General features: G+C 46.6%; 2 protein-coding genes across 10 annotated transcripts; one reads left to right on the forward strand and one right to left on the reverse strand.

Moving 5' to 3' along the window:
• Window positions 1-135: 135 nt before the first annotated feature.
• Window positions 136-26,528, forward strand: LOC118081438 (zinc finger protein 260-like). 9 transcript variants are annotated; one of them, XM_060269109.1, is made up of 7 exons: window positions 622-751; window positions 2,142-2,240; window positions 9,246-9,403; window positions 10,993-11,096; window positions 16,847-16,996; window positions 20,564-20,662; window positions 22,873-26,528. In XM_060269109.1, exons 6-7 carry the CDS (start codon window positions 20,575-20,577, stop codon window positions 24,723-24,725), a joined length of 1,941 nt encoding a protein of 646 aa, XP_060125092.1. In that variant the 5' UTR covers window positions 622-751; window positions 2,142-2,240; window positions 9,246-9,403; window positions 10,993-11,096; window positions 16,847-16,996; window positions 20,564-20,574; the 3' UTR covers window positions 24,726-26,528. The 9 variants fall into 9 exon arrangements, 8 of the variants coding, with proteins under 8 accessions (XP_060125075.1, XP_060125081.1, XP_060125079.1 ...); XM_060269092.1 differs by lacking the exons at window positions 2,142-2,240; window positions 9,246-9,403; window positions 10,993-11,096 and adding an exon at window positions 136-198 and having other exon boundaries at window positions 600-751; XM_060269098.1 differs by lacking the exons at window positions 2,142-2,240; window positions 9,246-9,403; window positions 10,993-11,096 and adding an exon at window positions 136-198 and having other exon boundaries at window positions 600-751; window positions 22,876-26,528.
• LOC118081259 (zinc finger protein OZF-like) lies at window positions 5,463-14,859 on the reverse strand. The gene is made up of 3 exons (XM_060269197.1): window positions 14,753-14,859; window positions 12,962-13,140; window positions 5,463-8,535 (listed from the first exon to the last, which is right to left on the reverse strand). Exons 2-3 carry the CDS (start codon window positions 13,092-13,094, stop codon window positions 7,070-7,072), a joined length of 1,599 nt encoding a protein of 532 aa, XP_060125180.1. The 5' UTR covers window positions 13,095-13,140; window positions 14,753-14,859; the 3' UTR covers window positions 5,463-7,069.
• Window positions 26,529-26,757: the final 229 nt, after the last annotated feature.

The raw sequence follows: 26,757 nt of genomic DNA on the forward strand, positions 1-26,757 counted from the left end.
AATCTGCAATCAACCCACCACCTTATAAGTTTGGGTTGGGGGTGGGTGAGATACTGGCTCTTCAAGGGTTAAAGGCAGCGATTATATTACGACAGAGGACTTCCTGGGGGAGAGGGGAAGCGTCACTTCCTCCTCCGTTGGTCACATTTGAAAAGCTGCGAGGGAGGAGATTCGACAGAGCGGAAGACTGTGCCTTTGGTAAGGTAGGAAAAAGGGGGAGACTTTTTTGGAGGGAGGGAGGGGGTTCCCGTGTCAGAGCAGCTGCTTTGCAGGAAAGAAGCCTCCCTGGAGAGGGCAGTTTTGCAAAGGGGCAGCGGTGGGAGGGAGCATGTGTGGGGCTGCACCCCCATTTCAGTCCCGAAAGAGCTGTGGGGAGAGCAAAGGGCCTCGAGCGGTGCAGTGGCGTCCCAGGAGGAGAGCAAGGCAGGAAGGGGAGAGGGGCAGTTGTGGGGTGGAGTAGGAATCCCCGCAAAGGAAAGGAGGCAGGAGAAAGAGGGGTCAATGCTGGGTAGGGAGGGCAGGATTAGGCCAATGAAATGCCTATAATGAAAATGCCTGCAGGGCTTCTGAGGCTCCCTTTGCTTCTACCTTCCTCCCAGGAACCTGCAGCTTCTGAGCTCCTCGGGGAGGTTGAAAGAGGCTGGTCCTGCAAACCTAGAGAGGATGGAAGGAGGAAGATGGACGGTTGACCTGGTCAGGCTGTCTCCCACAACCTCTGAGTGTTCTCTCCCAGGACCCTCAGAGAGATCTGGTGAGTTCCAGGGAATGGAGATGAGGACCTGGGGAGATGTTGGGGGTGAGGAAACTCCCCTGGCAAGAAAACGAGGAAGGCTGCAGGGCAAGAGCTCCGGGTTGGCAGAGATAAAAGGTAGACAGAAAAGGAAATGTTTTTAATGGTGATGTGAAGAAGATTCATTTTCAAGCAGAACTCCTTTCTTTTCTGGTGGGGTTCAGAAGGAAGACACCCCACTTTTACCATGGAAGCTGAGTGGGAGCTCTACACATAAGGAGGCTTCCACAGCCTTCTTATGATCCATTTTCAGGTCACTGCTATGCCTGCCATGCCCTGAAGGCTGGAAGGAAGACCTGCGCTCTGCTGCAAGGCCCATTTCCACCTGCCCTAGCGGGTGGAGCCCAGGCTTCCCTTCAACAGCCAAAAGAGGTTCCTGGGAGGCCACTGGGACTTTGCTGGAACATCTCTTGGGTTGGGGAAAATGGCAAAAATGTTTTATAATGTTTAAAGCAGTTCTAGTTTTGGTTCCTCTGTTTTGTTTTCGTCAAGTTGGTGTTGGTTAAATGTTTATTTGGGGTTAGTGGTTATTTTAATTTATTAGGGGACCCAGGTGGCGCAGAGTCTAGGGCTTGCTGATCAGAAGGTTGGCGGTTCGAATCCCTGCAACGGGGTGAGCGCCTGTTGCTCGGTCCCAGCTCCTGCCCACCTAGCAGTTCGAAAGCACATCAAAGTGCAAGTATGTAAATAGGGACCGCTCCAGCGGGAAGGTAAACGGCGTTTCCTTGCGCTGCTCTGGTTCGCCAGAAGCAGCTTTGTCATGCTAGCCACATGACCCGGAAGCTATCTGCGGACAAACGGCGGCTCCCTCGGCATATAGAGCGAGATGAGCGCCGCAACCCCAGAAACTGTTTATTATTGCTGCTGTTATTGTTGTTGGTTTCTTTGTAGCCTGTATAGGATATTCTGTTTTTTATGTTTAATGTTTAGTTGTGTTTTCATATATGCTAAGCCGCACAGGGTGGCTGTGAGAAGCCAACCAGATTGCGGGATATAAAATATACTATATACCCCATTTGGGCTTCTGCAGGGGCAGGAGAATATCTAGGGCAGAGGAATCCCTGATGTTATTCTGAGGCTACTTTTAGTTCTCCCTCCCCTCCAAGGAACCTGCCACCAACCCGCTCACAGGTCCTTGTATGATCAGTGGAAACAGTTGGTCCTGGCAATTATTAACCACTCTCAATTCCAACCTGATAACTGCCACCTGCTTAGATTTATTTGGCCACTCTGGGTCTGGCCTCGGCTGGAGAGGGCGGGCTACAAAAATTATAATAATAATAATAATAATAATAATAATAATTGTTTTATTATTATTATTATTATTATTATTATTATTATTCTCCTGCAGACCTAGCGAGGATGGAAGGGGGACGATGGACGGTTGACCTGGTCAGGCTGTCTCCCACAACCTTCGAATGTTCCCTCCCAGGATCCTCAGTGGGATCTGGTGAGTTGCAGGGAATGGAGAGGGGGACCTGGGGAGATGTTGGGGGTGAGGAAGGCCCCCCCCCCCGGGCAAGAAAACGAGGAAGGTTGCAGGGCAAGCGTTCTGGGCTGTGAGAGATAAAAGGTAGAAAAGGAATGCTTTTCAATGGGTGTAGGATTTTTCTTGGGGGGCAAGACTTGGGGAGGCAGGACTTTTGTTACGGGGCAGAACTAGCGTAATTGGTCAGATAAGTATTTCTAATGTTTTACTTGGTCTGGGGGCTGTCCCCCCCCCCCCTGGCTACACCCATGAATGCAGCGACTTCCATAGTATAATGTCGTGTTGGGTCCTGATTCTGACAATGGCTAGTAGCTGCAGCGATTCCCAAATGAGGGACTGAATGGGCAGGTTTTTTCGGTTTGCAGCAGCCAAGTTGCCAGGTCAGCAGTGAGAGACTCGTGGGTCGTGGCAGCAGCACCTCTCTATCTCATGAAGCCATTTCCCTCAAACCGTGTCCTGCTGCCCTACATATGTGGCCTCAGGGGTGGGACGGGTGAGGATGTGACTGCAAAGGATATTATCAGGAGCCTGAAAGTGCAGCGCTGATTGTTCCTTGGCACTTGAGACTGTCAGTGCAGGTCAGCTGATGGTGGCTAATGGATTGAGGTTGAATCCTGACAAGACAGAAGTACTGCTTTTGGGGGACAGGGGACGGATTGGTATGGTGACTCCCTGGTCCTGAACGGGGTATCTGTGCCCTTGAAGAACCAGGTGCACAGCCTGGGAGTCATTTTGGACTCACAGTTGGCCATGGAGGCGCTGGTCAATTCTGTGTCCAGGCCAGCTGTCTACCAGCTCCATCTTCCTTCCTTCCTTCCTTCCTTCCTTCCTTCCTTCCTTCCTTCCTTCCTTCCTTCAATATAAGTTTGTGTGGAGTCTTGTCTTTTTGTATATGTATATGATTGTTATAATAAAAATAAAATGTGCCAGTGTGAGTAGATAAATAGGTACCGCTATGGCGGGAAGTTATCTCCCGCTTGGACTACTGACATGCGTTTTACGTGGGGCTACCTTTGAAGGTGACCCGGAAACTACAAATAATCCGGAATGCAGCTTTTAGACTGGTGACTGGGAGTGGCCACCGAGACCATATAACACCGGTCCTAAAGGATCTACATTGACTCCCAGTTTGTTTCGGAGCACAATTCAAAGCGCTGGTGCTGACCTTTAAAGCCCTAAATGGCCTTGGCCCACTATACCTGAAGGGGCGTTTCCGCCCCCATTGCTCAACCCCAGATATTGTGATACAGCAGTGAGAGTCTTCTGCTGGTTCCGTCATTGCCAGAAGCGAAGTTACAGGGAACCAGGCAGATGGCCTTCCCAGTGGTTGTGCCCTCCCTGTGGAATTATACCAGAAAGATATGGAGGTCTCGTACACCCCAGGTAGTGTGGTTGCTGACCATGAGCCAGACATCCTGGAGAGTGAAGTCAAATGGGCCTTAGAAAGCACTGCTAATAACAAGGCCAGTGGAAGTGATGATATTCCAGCTGAACTATTTAAAATTTTAAAAGATGATGCTGTTAAGGTGCTACACCCAATATGCCAGCAAGTTTGGAAAACTCAGCAATGGCCAGAGGATTGAAGAAGATCAGTCTACATCCCAATCCCAAAGAAGGACAGTGCCAAAGAATGCGCCAACTACCGCACAATTGCCCTCATTTCACACGCTAGCAAGGTGTGAATTAAAATTCTGCAAAGCAGGCTTAGGCAGTATGTGGACCGAGAACTCCCAGAAGTGCAAGCTGGATTTCGAAGGGGCAGAGGAACCAGAGACCAAATAGCAAACATGCGCTGGATTATGGAGAAAGCTAAAGAGTTCCAGAAAAACGTCTACTTCTGCTTCATTGACTATGCAAAAGCCTTTGACTGTGTCGGCCACAGCAAACTATGGCAAGTTCTTAACGAAATGGGAGTGCCTGATCACCTCATCTGTCTCCTGAGAAATCTCTATGTGGGACAAGAAGCTACAGTTAGAACTGGATATAGAACAACTGATTGGTTCAAAATTGGGAAAGGAGTACGACAAGGTTGTATATTGTCTCCCTGCTTATTTAACTTATATGCAGAATTCATCATGCGAAAGGCTGGACTAGATGAATCCCAAACCGGAAATAAGATTGCCGGAAGAAATATCAACAACCTCAGATATGCAGATGACACAACCTTGATGGCAGAAAGTGAGGAGGAATTAAAGAACCTTTTAATGAGGGTGAAAGAGGAGAGCGCAAAATATGGTCTGAAGCTCAACATCAAAAAAACCAAGATCATGGCCCCTGGTCCCATCACCTCCTTGCAAATAGAAGGGGAAGAAATGGAGGCAGTGAGTGATTTTACTTTCTTGGGCTCCTTGATCACTGCTGATGGTGACAGCAGTCACGAAATTAAAAGATGCCTGCTTCTTGGGAGAAAAGCAATGACAAACCTAGACAGCATCTTAAAAAGCAGAGACATCACCTTGCCGACAAAGGTCCGTATAGTTAAAGCTATGGTTTTCCCAGTAGTGATGTATGGAAGTGAGAGCTGGACCATAAAGAAGGCTGATCGCCGAAGAATTGATGCTTTTGAATTATGGTGCTGGAGGAGACTCTTGAGAGTCCCATGGACTGCAAGAAGATCAAACCTATCCATTCTGAAGGAAACCAGCCCTGAGTGCTCACTGGAAGGACAGACCGTGAAGCTGAGGCTCCAATACTTTGGCCACCTCATGAGAAGAGAAGAATCCTTGGAAAAGACCCTGATGTTGGGAAAGATGGAGGGCACAAGGAGAAGGGGACGACAGAGGACGAGATGGTTGGACAGTGTTCTCGAAGCTACGAACATGAGTCTGACCAAACTGCGGGAGGCAGTGCAAGACAGGAGTGCCTGGCGTGCTATGGTCCATGGGGTCATGAAGAGTCGGACACGACTAAACGACTAAACAACAACAAAGAGGCAATTCAAACAGCGGTCTGAGTTTTGCTTCAGGCTGGGAGAGAGATGCTGTAAAGATGGGTGCCACAATCAACTTCTTACTATGGATCATGGCATTTGGACAGCATAATCTGATAAAAAAAGAGATCCCTGTGATGACCTATTTTGAACCTGGTGCTAGTTCTTAGCTTTATTATTATTATTATTATTATTATTATTATTACTATTATTCTTACATCCTCATGCTTAATGTAAAGATCAGCACAGTAATATTGTGTTTCAAGCAAACTTTATTGCATAGAAGCTACCGCATATACATTAGGGAACCGAATAGGATAACGATTTTTACTAGGGTTACATCCTTTTAACTACCAACTAGTTTACAAAAGGAAACAAAAATGAGCAACAGAAGGTACTTAAAGGGAAAAAAATGTTACAGCGGCATAAAGGTATTAGGGAAGTAATAATATTGGCTTACATCTATAATTAATAATAATAATATATTAATATATATTAATAATTATTAATATTCTGTTGGGAGCCACCCAGAGTGGCTGGGGAAATCTAGCCAGATGGGTGGGGTATAAATATATTATTATTATTATTAATCACTCAGCCCAAATCAAAGGAGCCCTCTATGCTTTTCATGGATCTCAAGGAACCGGCTTTATAGAATCATAGAGTTGGAAGAGACCACAAGGGCCATCCAGTCCAACCCCCTGCCAAGTAGGAAACACCATCAAAGCATTCTTGACATATGGCTGTCAAGCCTCTGCTTAAAGACCTCCAAAGAAGGAGACTCCACCACACTTCTTGGCAGCAAATTCCACTGTCGAACAGCTTACTTATGCTTCCCTGGACGATGGACCAAGGAATGGGTGGGAGAGGTGCTGTAGCCTTGATGCCACAGGTTATTGATGGGGAGTTCTCAAGCAAAAGGCACAGCTCTCGGGATCTCGTTTCATTTAAGATAGATATTCCCTTCCCCTCCCTTTCATACTTGTAGTGTGGGTCTGTTGCCAAGTTGTCGCGCCAACTCGATATTCAGGCTTTTGGCATCAAAAGGGATCCTTTAACTCATTAGATTAAGGTGTCCAATATTTTTCTTTATTACCCTTGGGGCATAGGATTAAGGGTAAACAAATACAGTAGTCAGAACAGACACACCTTACAGAAAAAGACCCTAATAATAATCATAATCATAATAATACAATTAAATTAAAAGTGCAAGAAAACATCAAACATTAAAAACTTCCCTGAACAGGGTTGCCTTCAGATGTCTTCTAAAAGTCAGGTAGTTGTTTATTTCCTTGACATCTGATGGGAGGGCGTTCCACCTCTAAGTAGTGGGTGTTGGTCATGCATGTGGGTTAATCTTTTCTGAATTCCTTGAAGACCAGCAAGAAATATGGGCACTTCTAACTTGATATTATTTCATTATGGTATCTCCATTATATACAAGTTTGATGGAATATAAAGTGTCTTTTCACAATCCCAATATTTATGTGATTTCCCCCCTGTATATATATATTTTTGAAGATAAGTAAAATGTGTCCACCACCTAAACCTTTTCCCACACTCCAACCATTTGTATGGTTTTTCTCCTCTGTGGATTTTCTGATGAGCAAGAAGATGTAAGTTGCAAGTAAACCTCCTTCCACATTCAAAACATGCATGCAGTTTCTCCCCACTGTGAATTTTTTGATGTGTACTAAGGCTGAAGGTTTTCCCACACACAAAGCACTTATATGGATCCTGTGATGGTAAGCAAGTTATGTGCTAGTACAGAAACTATTTCCACATGTCAAACAATTAACTGGTTGTTTCCTTTATGAATAAGTTCATGCACAGTAAGAAGCTCTTTCCACATTCCAAGCATTTATGGCTTCTCCAGTGTGTGGATTCTCTTATGTGAAGTAAGGTGATGTCCATGAGCAAAGCTTTTTCCACACTCAGAACAGGTATATGGTTTTTCCCCTGTGTGAATTTTTAGATGCGATGTAAGGTGTGTGCTGCAAGTGAAGCTTTTTCCACACTCAAAACAGGTATACGGTTTCTCCCCTGTGTGAGTTTTTTGATGATTTAAAAGCTTGACGTTCGTAGTGAAGCTCTTCCCACACTCAAAACATGCATGCAGTTTCTCCCCACTGTGAATTTTTCGATGCATACTAAGGCTTGAACTCTGGCTGAAGGTTTTACCACACTCAAAGCACTTATATGGCTTCTCCCCTGTATGGATCCTGCGATGGCAGATAAGCTCTGTGTTAGTACAGAAACTCTTTCCACACGTCACACACTTATATGGTTTTTCTCCTGTATGGAATCGCACATGCACAGTAAGGTGTGAACTCTGACTGAATCTCTTTCCACACTCCAAACATTCATATGGCTTCTCACCAGTGTGAGTTTTCTTATGTGAACTAAGGTGTGAACTCTGACTGAAACTCTTTCCACAATCCAAGCATTTATAAGGTTTCTCCCCTGTGTGGGTTCTCTTATGTGAAGTAAGGCTAGCACTGTGAGCAAAGCTTCTTCCGCACTCTGAACATTTATATGATTTCTCTCCTGTGTGAATCCTTTGATGAGATGTAAGGCTCGAGCTGTGAGCGAAGCTCATTCCGCACTCCAAACATTTATACGGCTTCTCCCCTGTGTGGATTTTTTGATGAACAAGAAGACCTTGGTTTTGACGGAAGCTCTTTCCACAGTCAAAACAGGTATACGGTTTCTCCCCTGTGTGAATTTTTTGGTGATACACAAGGTCTGAGCTCTTAGTATAGGCCTTTCCACAGTCAAAACAGGTATATGGTTTCTCTCCTGTGTGACATTTTTCATGATATACAAGGCCTGATCTGGAAATGAAGCTTTTTCCACACTCAAAACAGGTATATGGGTCCACCCTGCTGTGGATTTCCTGATGCTGACTAAGGTATGAGTAGTCACTGAAACTCTTTCCACATTCTAGGCATTCGTAGGATTCCTGTCTTGCATGAATTCTTTTATGTGATTTTAGGCCTGAGCTGTCACTGAAGTTCTCTCCACACACCAAGCATTTACATGGTGTTTCCTCTGTGTGGATTCTGCAGGGTGAGTTCAAGCTAGATTTGAATGGTTTGTCACATGAAGGGCTATCATTTGTGCTCTTCCCCTTGTGATGTTTTTTCTGGACGGGGATTGGATGAACATTATCAGTCTGTGTTAGAAGGCCTATATTTCTCCCATTTTCTTCTAGGCTTTTCACCTGTGATCCTGTTTCCTCTTGATCTTGAAAGGTCCTTCCTTTGACTTCATGCTTGGTTCTTTCTGATGAGCCCCAAGAACGAGGACTGTCCTGTTCATCACCTGCTAAAATTAAGGGAAGATTACAATTAAAAGTGTAATCCAAATTACAAATCTAGTGATAAGGTATGATGATGATTATGACGACGACGATGACAACAACAACAACAATATTCATATCCCACACATCTGGCTTGGTTTCTGCAGTCACTCTGGGTGGCTTACAGCATATTTATAACAGAGTAAAACATAAAACATCACAAACGTCCTGGTACAGGGCTGCTGCGACGAAAGACCCTTGTTTTCATCTTATTTATTCTACCTCTCACTTATTGCAAGAACCAACAGGGATGGTCTGGGATAAACCGAGCCTCCCCCCTATTGCTCCCCTTAGCCTTTCTGTATTCCCTCATGCACTCGAGGGTTTTATTCTATTTCCTCTTCTTTTATACAAAAGAGAGTCCTCTTCCAGCACAACCGTGGCCAGGTACCTTTTAAAGTTCAGGGCTGTACCTGAGGCTATCCCTTGTGTCCACAGTATAGGGAGTTTTGCCTCTAAGAATCCCTTTCTGTAAAAGCTTGCCCCTTCCCTGGGGTAACTTTATGACACTCTAGGTCTGTCTGCCTGGCTTGCCCTCTTGGTGCACCTCAAAGATACAAACCAACAGTTCCACTCTTGAAGGAAATGATGTCTTTTTAATGGGTGTCCTCATGAATAAGTTTCATGTACCTCGGCTGGAAAATAACACAGACGATTTTCTGATTGGCACTTTAAGTGTTCTCGAAGCTACGAACATAAGTTTGACCAAACTGCGGGAGGCAGTGGAAGACAGGTGTGCCTGGCGTGCTCTGGTCCATGGGGTCACGAAGAGTCGGACACGACTAAATGACTAAACAACAACAACAAACACTGGAAATTTTATTTCTCAAGAATGTAAGGGTTGCTTTAAGGTATTCTTGTTGTACAAGCTTAGTTTCAATGGTAATAACCTTGTTACTCATGTACAGTGGTACCTCGGTCTATGAACACAATTGGTTCCGGAAGTCTGTTCATAAACTGAAGCGTTCATAAACTGAAACAAACTTTCCCATGGAAAGTAATGGAAAGTGAATTAATCCGTTCCAGATGGGTCCGCGGCGTTCATAAACCGAAAAATCGTAAGCCGAGGTGTTCATAAACCGAGGTTCCACTGTACTAAAATACCTAACGACTACCTAACCTAAACCTACTCTCCTAGATCTTCTTTACAAGCACCCTCACATTCCTGCTCCCCAGCACCCTCTCAACTGACCAAACGGCTGTCCCTTCTCTTTAAACATTCAACCATTCCCCTCCCCTCCTGGAATGTCCAGTCAGTCGACAAGGAGTCCGAGTTAACCCTTGATGGGTCGGGTTGATAAAGCTATGACAAACAGCGTAAAAACGTCACAGCTGCCTTCAGATGTCTTCTAAAAATTATGTTCTTTATCTCCTTGACACCTGAAGGGAGGGCATTTCATAGGGACAGCACCACTCCTGAGAAGGCCTTTTGTCTGGTTCCCTGTAACTTTCCTTTGCGCAGTGAGGGAACAAGCAGGAGACCCTGGGAGCTGGACCTCGGTGTCTGGGGTTGAGCGATGGGGGTGGTGATGCTCCTTTGGGTCTACAGGGCCAAGCCGTTTAGGGCAGGGGTCAGCAAACATTTTCAGCAGGGGGCTGGTCCACTGTCCCTCAGACCTTGTGGAGGGCCGGACTATATTTTGAAAAAAAAAAAAAAAGAACAGATTCCTATGTCCCACAAATAACCCAGAGATGCATTTTAAATAAAAGGACACATTCTACTCATGTAAAAATATGCTGATTCCTGGACCATCTGTAAAGGCCAGCACCAACACTTTGAGTTGCGCTTGGAAACATACTGGGAGTCAAAGCATTGCAGTAGTCCAAGTGGGAGATAAGCAGAGCATGTACCACAGTCTGTGTGCAGGCAGGGTTTCAGCCTGCGTACCTGTCATGAATGAGCCAGCCCAGACAGCTCCTAGTGAAGGGAGTAGCCAGGGAGAGAGAGGGCTAACTGCCAGGCAAGAAGGGCATAGCCCAGCGTCAATTCCCTCGCCTTTAGGAATGCCAGCTGATAAGGATCCGGAGCCCCCGCAAAACACTCTCGAGAACTGGAAAATACCATGAAGAAAGAACGAAGCAGTTCCTCGGGCAGGAACAGAGGCAGAGATAGTGACTTGGAAGAGGTTGGAGCTGATCCAATCTCTCCAGGAGGCGGTGTATGGGGGGGGGGGTTGCCAGCTAGGAAGCAGAAAGGACATTAGCTTCATAAGTTGACTTTCCGTTTTAGAAAGCGGAAGGGGCCTTAAGAAGGGTCATCGTCATTCATGACGGCGGCTGCTGTGTTATGCCGTCCGTAGCTATCTGTTTGTGCTAACACTAAATCAAGCTTCTTAATTGACTACGCTCACTGTGTGATCAAGCCAGAGGCAAGACTCCTGACTGAATGACCCTTCTCTGAAGTTCTTCGTGTTTGTTGGCAGAGGAAAGAGCCGATAAAGGAAGGACAATAGGAGGAGCAGAAGCAGGAGTGCAAGCCCCACTCGATCCTTATCAAGCCACGTGGAAGGAAAATCAGGAGTTGAAGGTACGGCTGAGCAGATTGGAGAGAGTGACGACTGAACAGGGCAGGCAGCTAATGGATGTATGTAGGAGACAGACGTCCAAGAGCATAGTGCCCTCCCCCCGCGGTTTACAGGGAAGCCTTCAGATTATGCCACATTCAGAATAGCCTGCTTGTATTTCTTGAACCTCAGGGGGGCTGATTTCCAAAATGATCAGGAAAGAGTAGCCTGGCGGAGCTAGACGTTGGGTGACCCCATTCATGATGAGCAATGACGGGGTGCTCACAGTTCTTACAGCTTTCAAGAAAGTGATGGACAGCATTTATTTGAATCCCGTGCAAGAGGAGCAACTGTCGCAGGAGCTCCTGAGCCTCAAACAAGGCAGAGGGACAGTGGCAGAGTACTGGGGACGTTTCCAGATGTACGTCCAGCAGTTGGGATGGAAAGGAAGGTCCCTGGTGGGATTGAACCAACGGGTTCTGGATGAATTGGCTAGAAGGTCTCCTCAGGCCGCACTCGAAGGGGTCGGCCAAGCAGCCCTACAACTAGGTCTGAGACTGCAGGAGGGGGACAGGGTACGTCAAAGGCTGGCAGGACCAGGTAGCTCCAGAGCAGATGCACCAGTCGGGAAGCGCTCCGACAGGCCCAAGCGCACCAGGAGGGGGAAGAACCGGTGCAATTGGGTGCCCCCAGAGGGGGTGTTTTCCTGGAGTTTTGCCAGCGGAGAGGGAGAGACGTTGAAAGGAGCGCTTGTGTTTTGTCTGTGCCTCTGCAACTCACATGGCGTGGCAGTGTGCAGCCAGGAAGCAACAGGGTCGAGTGTAGAACCGAGACAAGGGTTCAAGGAAGCACCGCAGGGAAACAACCTGCCCTGGCCCATTCAGGAAGCCACAGGTTGGGAGAAAAAGCCATAGACGGGCCTCCACCACAACCAGTCATTCCAGGAATCACTGTGTGGGCCATGCTACGACTCCTGGGTGGGAACAGAGAGCAAGTGTGCGTGCTCATAGACTCTGGAGCATTGACTGATTTTATAGATGTGAACTTAGTGAAGAGGTTGGGGTTAGCCACGCAGAAGCTAGAACCCTGCTTGAAGTGAAAACCATAGATGAGTGGCCCTTGTTGTCCGGACGCATCGCAGGAGAGCCGCGATGCCTGTAGGCTTAGAGTTACCGGGATACCGAGAGACAATTGCTTTCCACATCACGAGATTACCCATGTACCCGGTAGTGCTGGGCATGTCGTGGTTGTCCAAGTGCAACATTGTGATTGCTTGGGGAAAGAGATTGATGACATTAGCTGAAAACTGAACAGAGAGCCTGGAGATAGAGAACCTCTATAGACCACAGCAACTCCCCCTCCCCAACCCTTGAGTCTGGCCTGATGCTGCACTGAGTGGGCACAGCTGAGTGAGACCAACTCCACCCTCTTCACCCACCCAGGTTTCAGTGATACAGGCCAGATCAGCCTCATCATCCACAATCAGATCATGGACGAGGGAGATTTTATTCTGGGCCGACCTGGTGTTCAACAGCCGCAGTTGCAGACCCGAAGGCTGGCTGATATATAACTACCTGAGCCGTGTGCCTCTTACCCAGCCTGCCTCTCCTCACACACCATACCTCCGCCTACCCAGAACCACTGAAATTGGGCCTTCCCCTGCTCCTGCCCTCCCAGGCACATCCCGCAAAACGCCCTTATAACTGTTAAAAACAGTTTAATCACTAAAAAACAAACAAACCCAATTTGAAAGCATAAGCAAAACAGGTTCTCAGCAGTGTGGTATCTTTTATCTCTCACAGCCCAGAGCTCTGGCCCTTTTCTTGTCAGATTGCTTTCCCACTGCCAACATCCCTCCATGTCCCCATCTCCATTGCCTGGAACTCACCAGATCTCTCTGAGGGTCCTGGGAGAGAACGGTCAGAAGTTGTGGGGAGGGATGCAGGAGGCAGCCTGACTAGGTCAACCGTCCATCTTCCTCCTTCCATCCTCGCTAGGTTTGCAGGATCAGCCTCTTCCATCCTTTCTGAAGAGCTCAGAAGCTGCAGGTTCCTGGGAGGGATTCTCCTGCCCAAGACAATTTGCTGGTGAATGATAACCCAGCCTAGGTGTGGAGCTCCCGCTTTCCTTGGTAAAAGAGGGGCACCTTCCTCCTGGACCCCACCATGCGAGGAAAGTGGAGTCATGCCTGAAAGAGGATCTGCTTCTCACCACCATTAAAAACATCCCTTTCCTTTTTCCCCAGCCTGGAACTGTGACACGGCTGCCTCCCTCTGTTCCTCCTCCTCCTGCAACCTCACTTTTGGGTAAGGGGCTGTAGTTCGAGGGCAGAGCATCTCCTCAGCAGCCAGAAATCCCAAGATTCAGTCCCCAGGCAGGGCTGAGACTCTGTGCTTGAAAACCCATTGCTCAGGAGGAACAAGGCTATTTGTACTAGTTACAGGTAGGGAGCCGTGTTGGTCTGATGCAGTCAAAATAAAAATAAAAAATCCTTCCAGTATCACCTTAGAGACCAACTAAGTTTGTCATAGGTATGAGCTTTCGTGTGCATGCACACTTCTTCAAATAAACTGAAACAGAAGTCACCAGACCCTTATATATATAGAGAGGGTGAGGAGGTGTATTACACAGAAGGGTGGTGGGAATGGGTGATTGGCTGATAGGAGTGGTAAACCTGTTGATGAATGTATGAACAGAGACATAGGATTCTTATCTCATTATACATGATCAAGCTTTCTTTAGCACCTGGCCCTTGCTTTTTCCTGCAAGACCAATTGCAGTCGTTAACAGTTGTTAACAGTCATCAACAGGTTTACCACTCCTATCAGCCCATCACCCATTCCCATCCCCCCCCCTCTGACTATACAGAAGGGTCTGGTTACTTCCGTCTCAGTGTATCTGAAGAAGTGTGCATGCACACGAAAGCTCATACCTATGACAAACTTAGTTGGTCTCTAAGGTGCTACTGGAAGGATTTTTTATTTTTATTAAGGCTATTTGTAGACAGCTCACTGAGCTTGGAGCCCCCAGTTCTGCTGCATAAGTTCATTTTACAGCTAATGGTTCTCCTCTTCCCAAACTTAAATTCTTCCCTCCTTCATCTCTCCGAACACCTTGGTACCTTCCGAAGGCTGATTACTATACAGAGAGACTGTGTGTGCCCTCTTGGGTGCCTTCATCCTAAACCGCAAAGGCATCGAAGGAAAAAATATCCATGCCCTGTACTGTAGTGTTGAAACGAGTTTCCAGCTGATCCTGCCCACTCTACCCTTATTTTTCCAAAAACCAATGCCTCCCTCCTCCTCTTCCGAGTCATCCTGCCTCCCTTCCTTTGGGCATAGCTGCCAAGTTTTCCCTTTTCTCGTGAGGAAGCCTATTCAGCATAAGGGAATTTCCCTTAAAAAAAGGGATAACTTGGCAGCTACCGGTATGTTTGGGGGGGGGGTTCATCCTGCCCCACCCTAAAACTGCCTCTTCCCCCGCCTTGTCTTCTTGCCGTGCTCTCCTCCTGCACCCCTTAAAACCTTTTGCACTCATCGCAGCTCTTTCGGGGCTGAATTGGGGGTGCAGCCCCACGGATGCTCCCTCCCTCCCTTTGCAAAACTGCCCTCCTGCAAAGGAGCTGCTCTGAGATGGGAGCACCCCCCCCCCCGAAAAAAAATCTCCCTCTTTTCCCTACCTTGCAAAAGGCACAGTTTTCAGGCCTGCAGAATCTCCTCCCTCGTAGCTTTTCAAAGGTGACCAACGGAGGAGGAAGTGATACTTTCCCCCTCCCCCAGGAAGTCCTCTGTCATAATATAGTCTCTGCCTTTAACCCTTGAAGAGCCAGTATCTCTCCCAGCCCCACCCCCACCCGAACTGTATGGTGCTGGGGACATTGCGGATTCTGCCTACGGGACCCCACAAAGCGCCCCCCTCCTTGCCAGAGTCCCTTGGAGGGAACACTCGAATGATAAGAGAGAGAGAGAGAAAGAGAGAGAGAGAAAGAAAAGAAATTCCGGGGGGGGGGCGTCCTGTTAGGCTGTAATAGATTGTAATGGGCTGCTTTGAAATAACTTCAGCAACAGATGGGGGGGAGGAAACACCCCCAACCGCCCTGTATTTTGCCAGAACAAATGTAGCAACCCTATTTAATGGGGTCCCCTGAGAGAAATACTGGGTTGGGAGAAATACTGGCTCTTCGAGGGTTAAATGCTGCGCTGATATTACGACATATGACTTCCTGGGGGAGGAAAAAAGTGTCACTTCCTCCTCCCTTTGTCACACGTGCGAGGGAGGAGATTCGGCAGAGCGGAAGACTGCATTCTGCAAGGTAGGAAAAGGGGGTGGTTTTTTGGGGGGTGGGGGGCTCCCGTGTCAGAGCAGCTGCTTTGCAGGAGAGACGCCCTCCGGGAGAGGAGCATGCATGGGGTTGCACCCCACAATTGAACCCCGAAAAAGCAAAGGGCCCCGAGGGCTGCACGGACGCCCCAGGATGAGAGCAAGGCAAGAAGGCAAGGGGGGGGAGAGGCACTTGTGGGGTGGAGTAGGAAACCCCCCCCCCCCAAAGGAAAGGAGGCAGGATGGCTCGGGGAAGGGGAGGAGGAGGGAGGCATGGATGTTTTGGAGAAAGAGGGGTCAATGCTGGGTAGAGAGGGCAGGATTAGGCCAATGGGGGTGTCCCCTGGGGCTTAGAATCATAGAATCATAGAGTTGGAAGAGACCACAAGGGCCATCCAGTCCAACCCCCTGCCAAGCAGGAAACACCATCAAAGCATTCCTGACAGATGGCTGTCAAGCCTCTGCTTAAAGACCTCCAAAGAAGGAGACTCCACCACACTCCTTGGTAGCAAATTCCACTGCTGAACAGCTCTTAACTGTCAGGAAGTTCTTCCTAATGTTTAGGTGGAATCTTCTTTCTTGTAGTTTGAATCCGTTGCTCCGTGTCCGCTTCTCTGGAGCAGCAGAAAACAACCTTTCTCCCTCCTCTATATGACATCCTTTTATATATTTGAACTTGACTATCATATCACCCCTTAACCTTCTCTTCTCCAGGCTAAACATACCCAGCTCCCTAAGCCGTTCCTCATAAGGCATCGTTTCCAGGCCTTTGACCATTTTGGTTGCCCTCTTCTGGACACGTTCCAGCTTGTCAGTATCCTTCTTGAACTGTGGTGCCCAGAACTGGACACAGTACTCCAGGTGAGGTCTGACCAGAGCAGAATACAGTGGTACTATTACTTCCCTTGATCTAGATGCTATACTCCTATTGATGCAGCCCAGAATTGCATTGGCTTTTTTGGCTGCTGCATCACACTGCTGACTCATGTCAAGTTTGTGGTCCACCAAGACTCCTAGATCCTTTTCACATGTACTGCTCTCAAGCCAGGTGTCTCCCATCCTGTATTTGTGCCTTTCATTTTTTTTGCCCAAGTGTAGGCTTGGATTGGGGGCTTTCTGCCTGCTGAGCAGATGCTCTGTCCCTTGAGCTACAGCCCCTTCCCCTAATGTGGGGTTGGGGGAGGAGGAGGAATGGAGAGAGGCAGCCCTGTCACAGCTCCAGGCTGGCAGAGAGGAAATGAAAGGGATGTTTTTAATGGTGGTGGGAAGAAGATCCTCTTTCCAGCTTGACTCCACTGTCCTCGCATGGTGGGGTTTAGGAGGGGGGCACTTCTCTTTAATGCAAGCGGGAGCTTCACACCTAGGCAGGCTTATCATTCACCAACAATATACCTTGGTCGGAAAATACCTGCAGGGCCTCTGAGGCTCCCTTTGCTTCTTCCTCCCTCCCCAGAACCTGCAGCTTCTGATCTCCTGGGTAGGTTGACAGAGGCTGGTCCTGCAAACCTAGAGAGGATAGAAGGAGGAAGATGGACGGTTAACCTGGTCAGGCTGTCTCCCGCCACCTCTGACTGTTCTCTCCCAGGACCCTCAGAGAGATCTGGTGAGTTCCAGGGAATGGTGATGGGGACCTGGGGAGATGTTGGGGGTGAGGAAACTCCCCTGGCAAGACAACGAGGAAGGCTGCAGGGCAAGAGCTCCGGGTTGGCAGAGATAAAAGGTAGACAGAAAAGGAAATGTTTTTAATGGTGATGTGAAGAAGATTCATTTTCAGGCAGGACTCCTTTCTTCTCTGGTGGGGTTCAGGAGGAAGACACCCCACTTTTACCATGGAAACTGTGAGTGGGAACTCTACTCATAAGGAGGCTTCCACAGCCTCCGTATGATCCATTTTCGGGTCACTGCTATGCCTGCCATGCCCTGAAGGCTGGAAGGAAGACCTGCGCTCTGCTGCAAGGCCCATTTCCACCTGGCCTAGAGGGTGGAGCCCAGACTCCCCTTCAACAGCCAAAAGAGGCTCCTGGGAGGCCCCTGGGACATTGCTCGAGCATCTCTTAGGTTGGGGCAAATGGCAAAAATGCTTTATAATGTTTAAAACAGTTCTAGTTTTGGTTCCTCTGCTTTGTTTTCATCGAGTTGGTGTTGGTTAAATGTTTATTTGGCACAGGTAGGTAGCCGTGTTGGTCTGGCGTAAAAATAAACAAAATCCTTCCAGTAGCACCTTAGAGACCAACTAAGTTTGTCATTGGTATGAGCTTTCGTGTGCATGCACACTTCTTCTGATACATTGAAACAGAAGTCACCAGTCCCTTATGTATAGTCAGGGGGTGGGGGTATTGGGTGATTGGCTGATAGGAATGGTAAACCTGTTGATGAATTGGTCCTGCAGGAAAAAGCAAGGGGTGAGGTGCTAAAGAAAGCTTTATCATGTATAATGAGATAAGAATCCAGTGTCCTTATTCAGACCAGGTCTCTCCATGGTTTTAAGCTTGGTAATGAGTTGCAATTCAGCAACTTCTCTTTCCAGTCTGTTTCTGACATTTTTCTGTAATAAGACAGCTACTTTGAGATCTTGTATAGATTGTCCTGGGAGACTGAAGTGTTCTCCTACTGGTTTCTCTGTCTTGTGATTTCTGATGTCAGATTTATGTCCATTTATCCTTTGGCGTAGGGTTTGGCCTGTTTGTCCAATATAGAGAGCTGAAGGGCACCGTTGGCATTTGATGGCATACACAATGTTAGAAGATGAGCAATTGAATAGTCCTGAGATGGTATGTTTTATGTTGTTGGGGCCAGTAATGGTGTTGTCCGGGTGTATGTGGCAGCAAAGTTGGCATCTGGGTTTATTGCAGGCTCTGGTACCAGTGTCCATGTTAAGTCTGGTGGTGGTATTATTGTGGGTGAGGAGTTGTTTAAGATGGGGTGGCTGGCTGTATGCAGTGTTCTGTTATTTTTTGGGGGGGGTCTGTCTTGCAGCAAGTTCTCTCTGGGTATCAGTCTGGCTCTGTTGATCTGTTGTTTAACTTCATCAGGTGGATATTTTAGTTCTAAAAAGGTTTGCTGTAGATCTCTTAGGTGAGAGTCTCTGTAGAGTTGGAACAGATGCGGCCGTAACGTAGGGCCTGGCTGTATATGATGGATTGTTTGGTATGTTTGGGATGGTAGCTAGAAGCATGTAGATATGTTTGTTGGTCAGTTGGTTTTCCGTATAGGGTGGTGCCTATACGCCCATCCTGTATTTTTATAGTAGTGTCCAAAAAGTGTGTTTCTTGCATAGATTGGTTCATTGTTAGGTTGATGGTGGGGTGAAATTCATTGAATGTCTGGTGGAAGGTGTCCAGGGTCTGTTGACCATGTGTCCAGTTAATAAAAAATATTGTCAATGTATCGTAGGTACAAGAGAGGTTTGAGTGGGTAGGAGTTTAGGAAACTCCTAAATCTGTTCTAAATCTGCCATGAAGATGTTGGCATACTGTGGGGCCATGCGGGTGCCCATGGCTGTGCCGCTGATCTGGAGGAACAGGTCATCACCAAATTTGAAGTGGTTGTGGGTAAGGACAAATTGGCAGAGTTTGGTAGCAAAGTCCGCTGTGATTTGTTTATTTGGCGTTAGTGGTTAATTTAATTTGGTATAACTGTAAACCGTTTATTACTGCTGTTATTGTTATTCTAACTGTTATTGTTATTGTTGGTTCCTTTGTTGCCTGTATAGGATATTCTGTTGTTATGTTTGATGTTTTGTTGTGTTTTCATATATGCTGTTAGCCGCACAGGGTGGCTGTGGGAACCCAACCAGATTGTGGGATATAAATTTTATATATATGTCCCATTTGGGCTTCTGCAGGGGCAGGAGAATATCTAGGGCAGAGGAAGCCCTGCAGCTTCTCTGAGGCTCCAGCTTGTTTAGGCTTCTGAGCTCCTCCGGAAGGATGAAAGAGGCTGATCCTCTTTCACCCTCTTTCTGCTAACAACAACACCTTGAAGATCCCGGGTGTAGTGGTGACTTTCTAGTGATCTATGGAAGGGAATCAGGTACTCATAATTATGTGTGCCTGTAGAGGATGTCTGAGCTTGGTGGCTCCCTTGATATACCTCTGCTGCCTGAATTATGAAAATCCTGGTCTTGGACATAGGTTTCTGGGATGATTACTGACTCCATCTCTTTCCACCTTTAAAACACGTTTCAGTCTGGGTTGCAAGAAACAGGGCTGTGTTGCCATTTGTTTCATGCCTGGCTGTAAAACATTTGGCTCAATAGATCTGGGTAAAAGGGCATCTGTTAATCTTCCTTCCTTCCTGTTAGCCTTTGAAAAGCTGACAAACCTGTTTTCTGACAAGACACTGTTAATCTATGCAGGAATTCCTGGGCCCCTCTTTCCTTTCTTTAGATGTAGTTTCTTTGAAGTCCAGGAAGTCTTTTTAGCATCTTAGTGTTAGTTCCAGATTCTCCCAACAGTATCAGATTCAAGGTGGGAGGAAACCTGGGAGGGGTTTTAGAACTTAGGATGAATTCTATTGGATGATTTGAATTTTTGTAACTTTTGATATTGTAATAAAAAGATCTGGCGAAGGGGAAGAGAGTGGCACTTTCCCTCCAAGAGATTTGCTGGTTGAATCTTTGGTCCTTTGTCTTTGTTTTCAATGTGGTATTCCCACACCCGGGCCCCAGGGAAATTAGACTGGCCTTGACTAGAGCCAGGGCCTTTTCGGCCATTGCCCCAGCCTGGTGGAACGCTCTCCCACAAGAGACCAGGGCTCTGTGGGATTTGACATGTTACCGCAGGGCCTGCAAGACGGAACTTTTGGGCAGGATGCCGTTCGACTTACTTTCCTTTGTGTAAAACAAGCCCCAAGGAGGCGGTAAAACAAGCCCAAAGGTGGCCCCCAACCCGCTCACAGGTCCTGTATGATCAGTGGAAACAGTTGGTCCTGGCAAGTATTAACCAATCTCAATTCCAACCTGATAATTGCCACCTGCTTAGATTTTAACTTGTCTAAATTAATTTTAAGATGTATTTTAATTTAGTGATGTCTGTTTTTATGCATCTTGTATTTTCTTAATGATGTTAGCCACTCTGGGTCTGGCCTTGGCCGGAGAGGGCGGGCTACAAAAGTTGTTGTTGTTGTTCTTATTGTTATTATTATTATTCTCATTATTATTCTCCTGCAGGGCTAGCGAGGATGGAAGGGGGAAGATGGACGGTTGACCTGGTCAGGCTGTCTCCCACAACCTTCGAATGTTCCCTCCCAGGATCCTCAGTGGGATCTGGTGAGTTGCAGGGAATGGAGAGGGGGACCTGGGGAGATGTTGGGGGTGAGGAAGCCCCCCCCCCCCGGGCAAGAAAGCGAGGAAGGTTGCAGGGCCAGAGTTCTGGGGTGTGAAAGATAAAAGGTAGAAAAGGAAAGGAATGTTTTTCACTGCTGGAATGGGAGCAGGATTTTTCTTGGGGGGCAGGACTTCTGTTAGGGGGGCAGAACCGGCGTAATTGGTCAGATAAGTATTTCTAATGTTTTACTTGGTCTGGGGGTTGCCCCCCCCTCCTTGGCTACACCAATGAATACAGCAACTTCCATAGTATAATGTCGTGTTGGGTCCTCATTCTGACACTGGCTGGTAGCTGCACCGATTGCCAGATGAGGGACTGAATGGGCAGATTTTTTCGGTTTGCAGCAGCCAAGCTGCCAGGTCAGCAGTGAGAGACTTGTGGGTCATGGCTGCAGTCCCTCTCTAGCCCATATAGCCATCTTTTTCAAACCCTGTCCTGCTGCCCTACATATGTGGCCTCAGGGGTGGGACGGGTGAGGATGTGACTGCAAAGGATATTATCAGGAGCCTGAAAGTGCAGCGCTGATTGTTCCTTGGCACTTGAGACTGTCTGTCAGTGCAGGTCAGCTGATGGTGGCTAATGGATTGAGGTTGAATCCTGACAAGACAGAAGTACTGCTTTTGGGGGGTAGGGGGCATTTTGGTGTGGAGACTCCCTGGTCCTGAATGGGATAACTGTGCCCTTGAAGAACCAAGTAATAATAATAATAATTTATTATTTATACCCCGGCCATCTGGCCGGGTTCCCCCAGCCACTCTGGGCGGCTTCCAACAAAACAGAAATTCTAAAATACAGAAATCCATCAAACATTAAAATACAGAAATCCATCAAACATTAAAAGCTTCCCTAAACAGGGCTGCCTTGAGATGCCTTCTAAAGGTCTGGTAATTGTTCTTCTCTTTGACCTCTAGTGGGAGGGCATTCCACAGGGTGGGTGCCACTACCGAGAAGGCCCTCTGCCTGGTTCCCTGTAACTTGGCTTCTCGTAGTGAGGGAACCGCCAGAAGGCCCTCGGCGCTGGACCTCAGTGTCCGGGCAGAACGATGGGGGTGGAGACGCTCCTTCAGGTATACCGGACCGAGGCCGTTTAGGGCTTTAAAGGTCAACACCAACACTTTGAATTGTGCTCGGAAACGTACTGGGAGCCAATGTAGGTCTTTCAGGACCGGTGTTATGTGGTCTCGGCGGCCGCTCCCAGTCACCAGTCTAGCGGCCGCATTCTAGGCCGCATTCAAGTGCACAGCCTGGGAGTCATTTTGGACTCACAGTTGTCCATGGAGGCGCTGGTCCATTCTGTGTCTTGGGCAGCTGTCTACCAGCTCCATCTTTCCTTCTTTCCTTCTTTCCTTCTTTCCTTCTTTCCTTCTTTCCTTCCTTCCTTCCTTCCTTCCTTCCACCCACCCTGTGGAACGCCCTCCCATCAGATGTCAAAGAGAAAAACAGCTAGCAGATTTTTAGAAGACACCTGAAGGCAGCCCTGTTTAGAGAGGCTTTTAATGTTTAATCAATTATTTTATTTCATTTTTCTGTTGGAAGCCGGCCAGAGTGGCTGGGGAAACCTAGCCAGACGGGTGGGGTATAAATAAATTATTATTATTATTATTGTTGTTGTTGTTGTTATTGTTATTATTTTCTTATTATTATTATTTCCTTCTTTCCTTCTTTCTTTCTTCATTCAATTTCTCAACATATGTTTGTGTAGAGTCATATATTACTTGCTTTCTTTTTGCATATGTATATATGATAGCTGGACTTTGTCTTGTTTCTAAATAAAAATAATAAAAATAAAATGTGCCAGTGTGAGTAGATTAATATGGCGGGAAGGTAAACAGTGTTTCTGTGCGCTCTGGTTTCTGTCACGGTGTTCTGCTGTGCCAGAAGCGGTTTAGTCCAGCTGGCCACATGACGCAGAAAGCTGTCTGTGGACAAACATTGGTTACCTCGTCCTGAAAGTGAGATGAGCAACACAACCCCATAGTCACCTTTGACTGGACTTAACCATCCAGGGGTCTGTTACCTTCATAAATGCTGTAAGCTGCCCCTTGTGGCTGGGGAATAACTAATAAAATCATCATCATCATATGTTACAGAAAGTCTCACTAGGATTGTGATTCGCATTACATTTTTAATTGTGATTTTCCCTTAACTTTAGCAGGTGATGAACAGGACAGTCATCGTACTCTGGTTTCATCAGAAAGTAAATCTAGCTTGAACTCACACTGCAGAATCCACACAGAGGAGAAACCGTGTAAATGTTTGGTGTGTGGAAAGAGCTTCAGTGACAGCTCAGGCCTAAAATCACATGAAAGAATTCACGCCGGACAGGAATCATACAAATGCTTACAATGTGGAAAGGGTTTCAATCACCACTCAAACCTTAAAAGACATCACAAAGTCCACTCTGAGGAGAAACCGTTTACCTGCTTTGAGTGTGGGAAGAGATTCAGTCACAACAGAAACCTTACACAACATCAAAAAATTCACACAGGGGAGAAACCGTATACCTGTTTTGACTGTGGAAAGAGTTTCCGTTACAGCTCAGGTCTTCAAACTCATCAAAGAATTCACACAGGGGAGAAACAGTATAAATGTTTGGAGTGCGGAATGAGCTTTGCTCACAGCTCAAGCCTTACATCTCATCAAAGAATTCACACTGGGGAGAAATCTTATAAATGTTCTGAGTGTGGAAGGAGATTTGCTCACCGTGCTAACCTTACTTCACATAAGAGAACCCACACAGGGGAGAAACCATATAAATGCTTGGAATGTGGAAAGAGCTTCAGTCAGAGTCCACACCTTACTTCACATAAGAGAACTCACACTGGTGAGAAGCCGTATAAATGCTTTGAGTGTGGGAAGGGCTTCAGTCAGAGTTCACACCTTACTGTGCATGAGCGAATCCATACAGGGGAAAAACCATATAAATGTGTGACGTGTGGAAAGAGCTTTAGTAACCACACATACCTTGTTTGCCATCGCAGAATCCATACAGGAGAGAGGCCATATAAGTGCTTTGAGTGTGGAATGGGCTTCCACCAGGGTACAAGCCTTCGTATACATCAAAAAATCCACAGAGGTGAAAAACCGTATGCATGTTTTGAGTGTGGAAAGAGCTTCACACAAAGCTCATCCCTTGCATCTCATCAAAAAACTCACAGAGGGGACAAGCAGTATGCATGTTTTGAGTGTGGGAAGAGATTCAGATGCAACAGAAACCTTACACAACATCAAAAAATTCACACAGGGGAGAAACCGTATACCTGTTTTGACTGTGGAAAGAGTTTCCGTTACAGCTCAGGTCTTCAAACTCATCAAAGAATTCACACAGGAGAGAAATCATATAAATGTTTGGAGTGTGGAATGAGCTTCGCTCAAAGTGCTACCCTTACTTCACATAAGAGAACCCACACAGGGGAGAAACCATATAAATGCTTGGAATGTGGAAAGAGCTTCAGCCACAGTTCACACCTTAGTTCACATAAGAGAACTCACACTGGTGAGAAGCCATATAAATGCTTTGAGTGTGGGAAGAGCTTCAGTCAGAGTTCACACCTTACTGTGCATGAGCGAATCCATACAGGGGAAAAACCATATAAATGTGTGACGTGTGGAAAGAGCTTTAGTAACCACACATACCTTGTTTGCCATCGCAGAATCCATACAGGAGAGAAGCCATATAAGTGCTTTGAGTGTGGAAAGAACTTCACCCAGGGTACAAGCCTTCGTATACATCAAAAAATCCACAGAGGTGAAAAACCGTATGCATGTTTTGAGTGTGGAAAGAGTTTCACTCGAAGCTCAACCCTTGCATCTCATCAAAAAACTCACAGAGGGGACAAGCAGTATGCATGTTTTGAGTGTGGAAAGAGCTTCAATCACAGCTCAAGCCTTCATTATCATAAAAGAATTCACACAGGAGAGAAACCATATAAGTGCCTTGAGTGTGGAAAGAGATTTGCACGTGGATCTACGCTTACTTCTCATAAAAGAACTCACATGGGATAAACCATATAAATGCTTGGAGAAGGAGGCAACATTCCTTGAGTTAATTCCAACTCTTTGTTAGTTACAAGCAGAAGTAAGGGCAACTAATTCAGATTAACACCATCAGCTTCTGTTTCCCTACCTTTATAGAATGAGTTAAAATGCTATATTCCTAACCATATTGGATTGTTTTTTTAAAAAAGGAAGGGGGAAATCAAGTTCCCATTAGTGTTTTCATTTTGTTCTTCTTGACATACAAATTCATCATGCCATTCCTAAAAGCTCTAATGGAAATGGGAAGAATTAAAGCAATGAACAGCTTCATTTTAGGGAGAAAGTGAATAAAATTGGATATATATTTTTTAAAAAAACTTATTTCTTGAATGTTGAATATTTATATGCAGAATGATAAAAAGTACAAAAATGCAGATACTATAGACGTTAATGGATAAAGGAATAAATTCACAATAAACAATCCCTGTGTTCCTGTGTGTGTATATGGGGAGAGAGGAAGGAGGGCAGGCAAGTGTATCTGAAGGAAGGCCTCGTGGTCTCAAGGAATCTGCTGATGCCACATGCACCACTAACCCAGAAGCTGTTCTGTGGTCCACGTGGTTTAACAAGGTCTCAGGATTTATATCAGAGGGAGATGGAACCCCAGTTTGTAATCTGGACCCATGGAACTTTCTGAGTCATCTCTAAGGGAAGCCCCATAAAGAATATATTGCGATTATCCAGCCCGGAAATTACCAGAGTTTGGAGTGCAGTTGCCAAGTGACTTCTGTCCAAAAGGGGGCATAGCTGGAAAATCTGCAGAGGTGAGGAAAGGCCATGGGGGGCAACCAGTGGGAGTGGAGAGGAGCCCCTCCAAAGTTTGGGAGGGAAGATCTTGAGAGGCCAGGGGCTGATCTGGATTGGAAAGCAGTAAATAAAATTGGCTTAGGACCCTCGTACCTACGGGACCGCCTCTCCCGGTATGCCCCGCAGGTGACATTAAGGTCCACAAATAATAACATACTGGAGATCCCGAGTCACAACATGGTTAGGCTGGCCTCGACCAGGACCAGGGCCTTCTTAGTACTAGCCCCGACCTGGTGGAATGCTCTCTCTCAGGAAACTAGGGCCCAGCGGGAATTTGTCATCTTTTTGTAGGGCCTGCAAGACGGAGCTGTTCCGCTTAGCCTTTGGACTAACTCAGTCTGGCCCCAGTGTTACCTTCCCCTAAGGCTTTATCCTACAGATATTTAAATGAGGTTGCACTTGTAGATTCCTAATTTTAAAATCGAATCTTAACATTGTATTTAATCTGCATTTTAATTGAATGGTTTTTTATGCTTGCTTTGATATTCTTGTTAGCCGCCCTGAGCTCGGTCTTGACTGGGAAGGGCGGGGTATAAATAAAATTATTATTATTATTATTATTATTATTATTATTATTATTATTATTATTATAAACATTTCTTTTATATCCAAGCATAGACATGATAGAAACTCAGCAAGAGCTGAGATACTGTTTTTAATAGAACAGAATGAATTGTAAGAACGAAATTTAAGAGACCTATTAGACGAGAAAATAAAGATAATCAGCCCAAGAGCTACCGAGAAAGTGCATATATTACTAAGCCTTAAACCATGGGTAGGCAAACGAAGGCCTGTGGGCCGGATCCGGTCCAATCACCTTCTAAATCCAGCCCGCAGATGGTCCAGGAATCAGCACGTTTTTACATGTGTAGAATGTGTGCTTTTATTTAAAACTAGCTGGCCTTGCACAAATTGCGGTGGTCTGTGAAATGGAGGGTAATAGCCCCCCTTCAGATCCCCCCAAGCCCCAGAGTCCCCCTGTTTTACCCCTGTGAATCCCCCCACCCTGTTTGTGGGTGTGGCGTGGACTCCATGGGGAGGGAGGTGGTATAGGAGGAGGAGCTGAGGGAATAACGCCACTTGAGGGCGCTGTTTTAGTTTGTGGAAAAGCAGGTTTGTACCTGTGCAGGTATGAGATGTGAGGCATCCGAGGTTCTGCAAACACTCGGGAAGTGGCATGGATCGTTGTGTC

This window comes from Zootoca vivipara, chromosome 2, assembly GCF_963506605.1.
Source record: "Zootoca vivipara chromosome 2, rZooViv1.1, whole genome shotgun sequence".
NCBI lineage: Eukaryota > Metazoa > Chordata > Lepidosauria > Squamata > Lacertidae > Zootoca > Zootoca vivipara.